General features: G+C 37.8%; 1 protein-coding gene across 1 annotated transcript; it reads right to left on the bottom strand.

Annotated features, from left to right (window-relative positions):
- Positions 1-348: 348 nt before the first annotated feature.
- On the bottom strand, positions 349-12,172 carry LOC112452472 (23 kDa integral membrane protein-like). The gene is made up of 5 exons (XM_025012702.1): positions 11,941-12,172; positions 3,057-3,254; positions 2,422-2,595; positions 1,989-2,192; positions 349-1,560 (listed from the first exon to the last, which is right to left on the bottom strand). Exons 1-5 carry the CDS (start codon positions 11,998-12,000, stop codon positions 1,486-1,488), a joined length of 711 nt encoding a protein of 236 aa, XP_024868470.1. The 5' UTR covers positions 12,001-12,172; the 3' UTR covers positions 349-1,485.
- Between the last annotated feature and the right edge of the window lie 290 nt (positions 12,173-12,462).

Raw genomic sequence — 12,462 nt, 5'->3', positions numbered from 1 at the left:
AAAGGCGCAGCACAAACTGATCGTCGGATCGGGCTCTACAATTTGCAAGACAGGATATTTATCAATTCCCATAACTGATTACGCGATAACGCTTAAGCCCCGTTGGATGATTCATAAACTTGAAAAAACGCATTTTTATACGCGCCGTTTTATAATCCACTATATTAAATAACGAAGAGTTAATTTATTAAACAAAAAATTTATTTTTCACGTGAAAAAAATGATGTAAGAATATGACAAATTAATCGCCGCTCGGGTTAATCAGAATTCGATCAAAGTCACCCTAAGTCGAAAGGTGACTTTGATCGTTAACTATCCTGCTAGAGCTGGTAAAAAAAAAACGGAGAATTGGGTCGAAAAGGTTCTCGTTTGTCTACATTTATTTTATGAATACAAAAAACCGGACATACATAATTTAATCTCGCAGCAATGGCAGCAGCAGCAGCAGCAATGGTAATTTCGCGCATTAAACGACGAGTAAAATCGCAACTTTGGATTATTAACCACTTACATACTTTCTCGAGCCGTGTCCAGCCTTTTGTATGCTTTATCATTGTCGTGCCTAAGCAGAAATATTGCACAAATGCGCGTTAGTTCGTTCGTTGCGCGCGGGCACGGCGACGAGATCTCTTAGATAAAGTTTTCTATTATAAGACAAAAATATATCATATATATATATATATTTGTAAGTCACACAATATCTCTGTGTGTGTACTGTGTGCTGTACAAACAAAGTGAATTTTTACACAAAGATATATATGAGAATTTCGTGTTTTTAACAGCGGTGTGACATTTTCGTACACCCGCAAGGTATGATTGTGTAGCTCTTCATGTGAAAAAATATCTTTGTAACATTAACTTTGTAAAATACTATCACTCGTCTGCTTTCCATCTCCGCGAAGGTACTCCAATTATAATTATCTTTACTCGCGAACTAACGATTGCATGAAACGATCCTGCACATTAAACAGTTATGTCAAAAATTTTTTTATATTTTTGAACTTTTATGTAGAATAAAGATATAAACGTGAGTCAAAGCGGTACGGTATCAAAATATATATACATGTACGATCGTATAAAAAAGGAGTTATTTTTCACAAAGGAAAAAGAAAGTGTGGTCTCAGACCCGACAACTGTTACGGTAATACTCATTGTCAGGTCGATGATGCCGAATTCTGCATTAAATTCTTATAATCGGAAAACAAAAGTGCGTCATTTCATCGAAAAAATATTATCTTGTTATACTTTAATCACGACTGCAAAGAAATGAATGATGCAAAGAAGCCGGAAAAGAAAACATAAGGAGTACTCTGCTCCATTCCGCTTAGAAAAAAGAAAAAAGAAATTTAATTTGTTCCGTTGTAAAACGCAAGTTTTTTTTATCACATCTTATAGACGAATATATTGACGGGAGATGAAGGTAAGATTGTTGTTGCGTGTTGAAAGCATTCCGCGCTAAGCGGCGTCCTTCGCAATGCTCCACTTTTACACACTGTAACCTCTGCGTTGGGCGTTCTTTATGGAATTCGCCAGACATAGCGCGAAAATGATGCCAATTAACTGTGAAAAATGAAAAAGGACACATATAATTACTGCAAGATATTCGTACACACGAAAATGAGAACTAGACAACAAAATATATATTTGGTATAATATGTGACTCTATAATGTTTGGGAACTTGAAATGGATTTAAAGCTTGATATGCAAAGTGGGCGATATGGATAAATGGCCTACTTTGGACGATTTATCTATTAGTACGATTTATTAGAATTACGTGTATATATTCAAATTTTTTAAATATGTATTTTTGATGCGCATGAAATTATAGACAAAATGTTGCCATGAGCTACAGATTGTCAAAGACTGGCTTAAAATCTTTTTCGAGCTGAGATAGATGTACAATTATTTTATCGCGTCTTCCAATCATTATACAGATGTAATAATTCCGTGGTTTTATTTAACTTTTTTATTAGTTTGCGTTCCTTACCTCCGCAGCAGCGATACCCAGAGCGACGCCACCCAGTATCGTAAGAGAATACTTGAATATATCTTCCAACGCACCTGCGCAACCTTTCTGGTAAGCGCTTAGTGGATCGCAGGTGGACTCCTTCTTACCGCAGCAACTTCCTGGGATAGCGCTATGGTGTATCTTGGGAAAATCTTGGGGGCCTTCAACACCACAGCACTGCAACTGCAAAAGTACATCTCACGTTTGAATATTGATCTATTTACAAATCTGTGAAAGCTTCCTTGAAGGTATTTAGGTATACTGAAATCAATGTTATATTCAGTTATTCCGTTCAAGATATGAATCATTCATAGTATTCCATTAGGACGGGATTTATATTCGCATGACAATGCAGTAGTATATTGTTGCACATAAAAAGATATATTAAATGCATTCTAAAAGATAGCCTTACCCAACTCTGTATGGTATCCACGATTTCCGTCTCCTCCCCCTTTCCGTACTTACTGAAGACATCGTTTGCGTATCTATCCTTCCAACTGTAATCGCCGGAATTCTTCGCTACGACGAACGCGAAGATTGCGATAGCCACTTGTACGATCAGAATCACCAAGAGCAAACAAGCAAACTGTGCGGGAAAAAACATATCAATTGTCATGCCTTTTAATCCCTTTCAGGTAGGCAAAGCTGTAGGTTTACGTGTCAAACAACCGCGCTACTTAACCCGTTCGATCATATAATCGCAATCGTGAACTGCACGTATATTATAATTGTCTAAGAAATACTATCGACAGTATCGATTCAATAAGGTCGTTAATATGTTATTGAAGCAATAGATAAATAAACCAAATGTAAGATAGAAATCTATAAATGTAACAAATTTAAATCTTTACCTCTCAGTCATCTTCGATTTAATAAGTGCAACAGATTTAATTCCACAAGCCTAACACGAATATATAATAAACTTAAATTTTTATTTTCAGAATTGAACTTGAAATATTCGAATATGTACGTGAATATAAGTTAAAACTGAAAGGATTGAACTTCCCTCAAGTTGTACGATAAGATGCAATTTGTTGAAGGGCTTACCGTGACTATCATACAGTGACTCTCGCGAATCGCGCCGCAGCATCCTAGGAAAGCGATGACAAAGATGATGCAGCCGATGACGATAAACGTGACTGCCGGGACCGTAACATTACTACTAATGTCTCCCAGGTGATCGGAATAATCGGAATTTCCTACTTGCGCTAGAACGCCGAGAACCAGGATGGCCAGACCACATAGCTGCAACAATATATTTTGTATTTACACACATGCCATGTACGTATCATCGCATATATTCGATGTTGTTCTTTTACTGTTATAACTAACAATTTTATAATATATTTTACTTTTTTAATACAGCTTATTGTGTATGCCTCGATATTAAACAAAGCTATTCCGCGATTTTCTTATGCTAGAATAAAAATATTGCAGTCCAGATATCAAAGCAATTACACGTGCACGTTCTGTTTGTATGTTCAGTCCGATTTTGGGTACGTTTATACGATTGCTGACTACAAGGTGTTGCTGCTAAATATAATAAATATGCATTCAACAATTGTTGCCTAATACACTTGGCGGATAGAAATAGATCAAAGATGCGGTGTACAACCACTGGCGTATATCGAACGGTCCCAGATATCTGGAAATTGTCCTTGAAGCATCGTATGTGTGCGCGCGTGGATGCATGCGTTATTTTTACACGTCGCTACGACGCGCGACGTTATAGTCGATCTTGAGATCACCGCAGGTGGACTAATGCACTTATACTACGTAAGTAAAACGCAGAACGCGGATAGTCTAAGTGCGTTCATCCAATCGATTCAACCTTTAATATTTCCGCCCTAGTTTCAGAACGACCACAACTTTGTCGTAAGATACTTCGCTCGAATAGCGAGCGCGAAAAGGAATGAAGGAACAGCAGGAATAACCATTCTTCATGATATATTGAGAGTTTTGATAACGATGAAAAATTGAGGAACAATCAAATTTAAAACGTCAATAATAATTAACTGATGATAGATCGCTAATACATTTACTGTTTGTACTTTTTATTCATTAAAACTTTCTAACAATAAGTTTTATGTCAAGCCACGCTGTAGTCACCGCAAATGTTGGGAGGCGTCGCTATTGAGAGACGGATTTTTATTTTACCCGCTAGATAACGAAATTATGTATACGCTATAGTCTGGATGACAATCTGTATGCACGGGCGCACGTGTGTCTGTCGAGATGACATCATTGCATCCATAGCAACGTCCTCGGTACCGACTTCCTCCTCGAAATTACGTGCGTTCGACGGCGGCATCACCTTCGTGATTATCATCTTTCATAGAAGGAACTATATAGTATTCTTCCTCGCGTGATTAACAAATGCGATTGTCCAATCACGAAGAAACTGAGTTCGGCATAGACGTGGAATTTCAATTAAAAACTGCGTTTTCAACCAGACCTTTCTCGGTCTATTTTACCGCTAAACACACGCAAAATTCCGAGGTTTCAAGAAGAGCTCGGATTTTCCTGCGGTTACTATATGATCGATAAGATAAGTATATATCGATCGCCAACAGCGTGGATAACTCTGCCCAAGGTCCAAGTAAAATATTTGCTCGCGTCTAAATAAGGAAGTCGAAAACGCATGATTCATTCTGTTGCACGGTGTGCGTGAGAGCGAATAAATTTATCGAGATCGCGCAAGACAAATAAGAGCGCGACAACAATCTCTCTAAATCTGAATCAGTGAATAGTCACTGATATCAGTGACTATTCACCGATTCAGATTTAGAGAGATGGTAAAAATATTGTACTGAAGAAAAAAAAATATGCAACGCTAAAGAAACGACATACGAAAAGCACGTTTTTCGTTCTTTCAATTAGTACTAGTTTGATACTTAAAACGTAACGCAGTACGAAAAGCAATAATTCGCCAGACATATATTTCTCACGTCATCGATAAAAATTATTATTTATGATTAATAGTATCAGAAGAGTTTATCACAAAGTTCTTTGTAGCGTTGTGTAGATAACTTCGGATAACGAACGTGAATAACAATTAATCATCTCTGATATCAAATCAGTGAGTTGACTTTCAGGATTATCGTGTATTTCGCGCAGAATAAATTCTCGCATAAATTGTCGCAAGCCTTTGAGACATGTGGTCGGCGAACTTTTTAAAATTTTAAAAACTACTTCTGAAATATTATTTATAACGTAGTTACATCCGTAAATTACAAAAGATTTCTTTTGTATTGGCGAATAATTCCATTTTTTTTTCTTTGTGAGATCTCAGAGCACAAAGAGCCACTGAAAAAAGATACCGAGCGAATTCAATATGAATTTAACTTATTATCGAACGTGAGACTATATAGATGTCGGAGCAACGTGGAAAATTTGCGCGTCGAGGCTACGCGAAGATAGTGCGCACGTGATACGTGTAAGACATGACGCGATAATTATGGAAAATGAGACACTGGGGAATGCCCGACAGAATGCCCGGCGAACGACGGGAAGGTTGGCGGAGGACGAAAATTACACGCGCTACTAAATGCATAATGCAACGAACAGTGTTGCGAAATAAACGCGACATATGGAAAAGTTTCATGTGCAAAGCTGATTGTCTGAAAATGACGTATAATGTAATTTGAGAACCAGGAAACCGCGGCCATCAACGTTTTAATGACTCGATCATTAAGAAAATCATCTCGTTTTAATTACACCAGAAAAGTGATGAGTAGTCTACCATCTGGCTGGTATTAAAAATGAGAATTACACCGTGAAGGGAAATATATTTTTCCATGTGATAATGAATTAATAGCATGTATAAATTCTGTTGCAAATTAATTAAAGAATAAAGTCTGTTACTTGTTCCAGACTTCGTCTATTTTTCTTTTCAAGTTGTGATAATTATTCTTCAATATAATTCAGTCTTTTGCAGAATTATAATGTATCTCGGAAATATCGAAAGGGAATTAAAATTCCTTAATTAAAGGAATATTGTATCTTCTAATTATTCGTTTAATCTCTAGAGAGAGATATAATTGAATTACATTCAGAACCTAATATACGTAATGGATTAATTTGCGAAAAGTAGTATCTCAATAAGAAATAGCTATTTTAACTTGTTTCGGTCTTAACTAGCAGATCTTAATTCTGTAACGATCTTTTCTTGGAATGAAATAATCGCGTGCGATAAACAGTTGGATAGAGATCAGATAATATTTTAGTTAAAAATCGTTGGCAATCCAAACAAATATGTTATATAAATCGAAAATATCGTACGGTACTCAATATCTAATATCTACGAAAAAGAAGAATTATGTGTACGTACATTCCAATAAATTTAAATGTTAGAAGTTTTAATTGCACAAAATTTAGAACCGATTTTTAACGTAAATTCACAGCGTTTATTTCTATTATACTTAACATTCGTTATAAATTATCTCGAATGAATTGTTTTTCACTCCAAGAAGTCTTATTGCAAATTAATTAAAATAAGGTCTGTTACTTGTTCGCGAAGTCCAGACTTCGTTCATTTTTCTTCTCAGACTCTGATTATTATGATAATTATTCTAACTTTAACACTAAACGACCTATTGTCTAATTTCTACATAAAATATTCCGAGAGAGGCTTTCATGGACTATATTTGAAGAACGGGATCGTCACCTGGTGCATCAGCTCTTCTGGACACACCCATCAGTGTACACACTGTACAAAGTTGCGTAAGTAATCGAGAAAATCGCAAGATAGGTAAACGATAATAGAAGTATCGGTCTTTGATAAGGAAATACGCAAAAAAGCGACACAATTGTCTCTGCGCGACAGGACACGAACATGACGAGCACTCCAACAAACATATAAAATTGTCACCATTTTCTCTTGTGAATGTTATCTCTGTCAAGAATCGATGTTTGTAATTGCTATGTACGCACAATTTTATATAATTATCATTAAATACGTAAAAACAGAAACTAGAACAACATTGTTACCGTGAAAGTGATTGATTAGCGGAAATATTTCTACAGTTCATTCCTGAAGTATCGAACGATATCTGTTATATATTAATATAACATCATTCAAATATGAACTACTTAAGTAGATTAATAATTACTCATTTAAATCGATAATGATTTAATATGATGAAACGCATGTTTTTTGCATGTATAACATATACGAACGTCTTACTTTGTGTTACTTGAACAATTAATATTAGATAAGACATCTAAAATATAAAATGCAAGAATAAAATCGGAAGACTCTAATTCTGCTAAATAATTAGGAAGTTAAAGCTACTTTAGAGGATTCTACCTAAAATTCTATTTATAAATTTATGCTGTATATTCTGATGTACATGTATATATTTTATACACATTTACACATTATTATATTTTATATATTTTAATATATTTCGATTCTTAAAATTTTTGTTTTATTATATGACAGAAAATTATAAATAGAATTCTATCGTGAATTTTAACACGAATTCTACAATAGATCGTCTTAAAGTGGACTTTAGAATAAAAAGATAAACAACATTTACGTCCTCGTTATGTAATAAAAACGATCTAAGTGAGAGAGACCGTCATTCACACGTAAAAATAGATCGATAAATATTCATAGAGCGATTCCATAAATGACAATCAATCGGTATTGATGCTCGATTAATTTGCAAGTAGATGTTTAATATTCTATTCACCTTTTTGTGATAATAGTTGTCAATAGAAAAACTATAAATGAAACAGCATACACTCTATAAAGTACATACAATAATATTTATCGACGTTACATTTCGTTTTGATAATACAGCTGATTATTTTTCTGCAAATTATTATAATCATTAATCGAAACTAAACAAACCATCGATGTTTTGCAAAGAAAATAAATTGTACTTATAATATGTACCTACTTATAAATAAATTGTATAAGTACATTTATATATATAATTTACAAGCATAATATAGTATTTATAAGATAAGTATAATATAATACAATATAATTTATAAGTACATTTAATGTACTTATAAATAAATTGAAGGAATTAGTATGGCAAGGGGGATGACAAAATTACTCTCTCAAGGGGATCCATAAAACCGATGACTGTCTCTCTCTTTCACTCGTAACCTTGTGTAATCTGACCTTTTCAAGACAAGTTCACAATCAAGAATACGTGAGCACCATACATGAATTTTCTGTTACTGAACTGTGATCGTAACTTCTTCGAAAACAAGACACAGAAAACGAGGACGCGACCCAGATCTTGAAGAAATCAGAGAAGCTTTAATCCCTTAAATGTCAAAAGGCGAAATATCCATAATAATGAAATTTAAAATAAAATTTCCGGAGACAAATTTATTTCGTAAATAAATAATAATAAAAACAATTCAAAATGTATAATTAAATCTACACTGCAAGGAATTCGATTTATAAAACATCAAATTTATCTCGATAGAATTTCTATGACTAGTTGATAACATTTTTTTGTTAATTGATAAATTACTTTTACCACATGATTCTAATTTATTTTACTTTTCATTAATTTGTGGAAATTTTCTTACATAATCGTTTTCTTTGGTTTACAGCGATAAAAGAATATCTCGCGGCAAAAGACAGATGTATCTCTTCAGTCCAACGCTGCTGAAGCTTCATTGTACGTTACACAGAGTCGAACAAGATCATCCGTGGCGTGTCTGCTAATTTTAGCTACCTTGTACATAAATATCGGTTTACTTCTACCACAAACGATCGCACGCTTATCGTCACGCATGACAGACGCGTAAATAATGCAAACTGAAGTGATATTAAGTTACGCAACAAACATCAGCGAGCAAAACTATTGACGACATGTAAATGTAACGTAACATTGCAAGTTACCGCAAAATACTTTTATTATTTCCTTTATTTTAAGACCTTTAAGAACTTATTTGAAATGTAGAATAAATAATTGTATGAATAAAGTATGTGAAACAAATTTATGTATATATATTTATATATTTGATGTATTTTAGTCAAATGATTCATTGAATATATATGAAATAAAAGAGCTAGCTTTTAAGATAATGTATCCAGTAATGAAATATTTTTCTTCGATATATGCTATTGGTTTTCTGATAAGATTATATTTCTTCTGGAAATTGAAAAGGCAATATTGGTACCGAGAATAGAACGCGGGATTTTACGCGGATTATGCGCATTTGTAGCAATTTCATGGATTATTTCTTTTGGGATTCTTCCGTCAACACGCACTTTTACGATGACGCATGCGATAGCACTGGCTCGTTCTGCCATCGACTTTTGGATGAGGGAGAAACTATTCGAGAGACGCAATAGTCTCTTACGCAACGATCCTTTGTCCTCCAACGGCTAGGAAGACTAGTTTTTGCGGGCGTTCGGCGAAATTTAATGTGTGACGACAACTATATGACCATAAGGGAAGGCGAGGGAAGATCTTGGGTATTGTAAGAAACTACCATTGTGACCAGGTACACTAGCTACAGTAAGCAAATCGAGAGACCGCAAAGAAAAAAAAAGAAAAGGAAGCAGCAACCGCCCGACCGTCGCCGTCGTCATGACGGGTCTTCGTAGAAATATATCGGACAAAAATTTCCAGTGAGTATTACGTCATGGGGTTAATTAAAGAAATTACTCGCTAAAAGAAATAATACGGTCTGGACTGAAGTATGCTGTTGGCAAAAAAAAAAAAAGGTGTTGCGCGCAACGTAGACGTTGTTATGCGAGTTTTTAAGCCTTTCAGCTTTTTAAACGTAGTCTTAAAGAGATACCGATAATTAGCGGGAAGATAAGTAGGGTGATTCACCTATATCGTGTGCTCCCTTCTTCTAAATATACCTACTCTAATACGTGATCTTCCACGTTATTTTTCGCGCTACCCGCTCAACGAAATTTTCATCTTCAGCCGCGCGTTTTGCGTCGTTGAACCGTCTCCGTATCGCGGACTCTTGAAAGTTAAAAGGATGACAGATAACAGGACAAACCGTCCTGCGTGCGACGCAACGTGATTGATTGCGATACCGCGAGATGCAGCGATTGGATGGACTTTATCGATTAGCAAGTAGATTAGCAACGCGGAGAGCACGCGCGTTAATATAATTAACGTTAATCGTTAATGAATAAGCGTAAGATACGCTTTCCGCACAATAGTTCGATGTGCTGCTGTCGTAGTCTGCTTCTTCACAACATCGCGATTGCTCTATCTGCGATTCTATCGTAATTATCGTAATTGTGTCTGATCAAGCCTCACTGATTACGCGAATCGATATTTGCGATCGAGGAACAATGCAAGCGCTAAATGCACGCGTGGAGGAGACGTGTGACACATTATAAGGCTCTTGTAATTGTCGGCCTTGAATTTTTTTTGTTATCACCATGAGTCAGTCGCCAACGACGTGTATCCGTATATATGACATTATGTATACGCGTGTACCTACTAAAAACTAACTCGGTATACGCCTCTCGCTCGGACGTACGTATACTCCAATACATAATATATCGCCCTGTTTATAGTGCGCATTTCACGTGCTCGAGCGTTTTGGAATATCGCCAGACGAAAAGGCCGTTAAAGACGCCGCCATTAAATATTACTGAAATTAACTGATTCAACGGTGGAGCTGGAAAGTCCCCGCAAGCGTGAATAAGTTCTCTCGCGTCTCTAACGTAGGTATATCAACTTTTATATGCAATCGACAAACTAGGATAAAACCCAATTTGAAAAATTAGGAGCTGCTACAGCGACACTTGCAGAGCTGTTGTTCGACAAAAATTTAAGACGTTATGAACTACATAAAAGACTCAAGCTCGTGTGTCTCAAAACAATGTTTATCGGCCCTTGAACTTTCTACATTGTTTTAAGACGTTATATATACTTTTTATATATTCCTACAATTTTGTAAGCGTACAGAGGCTCAAAATCTGGTATGTAAGATCTAATCTTAGAACTATATCTACGAATGCGAGGACCAGAATTGCAGCGCGGTCTCGCCATTGTATTTCCGTCGCGATTGTGCGATTGTGCGATCTTATCCGCTCCGGGAAGGAGGAAGCGTTTAAAAAAAAGAAAAAACCTCGTGATGCTTCTCTCAATAGAGAACGAGGGAAAATTGCAACGGTCACGCACGCGATCACGGGCAGGACGCAGTCTGCACGTTTCAAGGACGAAATCGCGTGCGTGCATAAGGTTGAGTAATCCGCCAGCACTCGGCACCGGCACTGGCGGCGAATTCGCGGAACGGAGCCGGCAAACGAAATTCCACGAAGAGAGGCCGCTATGTATAAACACCGAGCCGTGTATTTCCGATGCCGCCGTGCTCCGAGCGCGACGGGAAAAATAATACGACAGAAGATAGGGAAGGAAATAACCTAGACGTAAAGATGCGAGATAACCCTACGTCCCTACGAGTTGGAAAAAAAATTGACCGCGATCTCTTCGGGGGAAACAACGAGTCGAAGGCGAAGACCGGTTTTGCGGAGTTTTGCCGCGTCCCAGGCGTCCGTCCCAGGCGTCCAAAACATTCGGAGTTGTCGGCCTGCAATGTAAGCCTGTTGATGTTGACCACGTTGACTCGAAGTCGCGTGAACGCCGTGAAACCTCGGCTCGATCGAGCGAGAGATCGGGATCGATCGGCCGACTTCACGACGCGACGACGCGACGGTTAGCCGAAATAAAAGGAAATACTCGGGGGAGGCCGCAACAGCCACGAGGGCTCTCTAAAACGCGGTCGCTTTATCTTCAGCTCGATGATAAGCGATACTCGGTCAAGTCGAGTTCGAGGAGCGTTTTATACCTTTGAACGTCACCGTTTTACCATGGAAAACCCGGAAAGATACGGGGACCGTCGGGGACGCGCACAAGACGAGGACCGTGTGGCGCCGTGATCGCGGCAATCGGCACGTACGAAGCGGCCTCGGTTCACTTACCACAAAGATGAAATTGAATATGAAGAGCAGGTACTTGATCACTCCCATTCCGCACCCCATTTCGACGTGTCGGTCTTGCGATTCGCGTACGTGAAGAAATCGCTTCTGAACGAGAACGAGAAGCTGGGACGGACTCGCGCGCGGACGGCAACGCACAACTCGCGATCGGTTTAACTGTCCGACTCCAACTGAAATTCCATTCAAGCGACGCTCCGCGCGGCGCCAATGTGACGACTGTGACGTGACGGCCTGACGCCTGGCGGCGGCGCGCGACTCCGCCCGAAGTTGGCCGAGAGCCGAGAGACGCGCTTCGTAGTTCGTGGTAAAGTCGTAAAGTTGAGTAAAGTGGACGCGCAGGACGCGCTTTACCTTCAGACTTCAGATTGCGCCGCCCAGATATGAGATAACATGGCGAGCCGAGTGCGTTCGGTTCGGCGAACGAACTATTAGCGAGATATTCCGCTCGTATTCTTTCTCGATATCGTAGATAACGTTACTTCTCAGCTCGGAAAATAAGCCCTC

This window comes from Temnothorax curvispinosus, unplaced genomic scaffold (assembly GCF_003070985.1).
Source record: "Temnothorax curvispinosus isolate PA1 unplaced genomic scaffold, ASM307098v1 QBEX01003408.1, whole genome shotgun sequence".
NCBI classification, from domain to species: Eukaryota; Metazoa; Arthropoda; class Insecta; order Hymenoptera; family Formicidae; genus Temnothorax; species Temnothorax curvispinosus.
The sequence above is the reverse complement of the archived record's forward strand: the minus strand, read 5'-3'. Positions and strand labels throughout refer to the sequence as shown.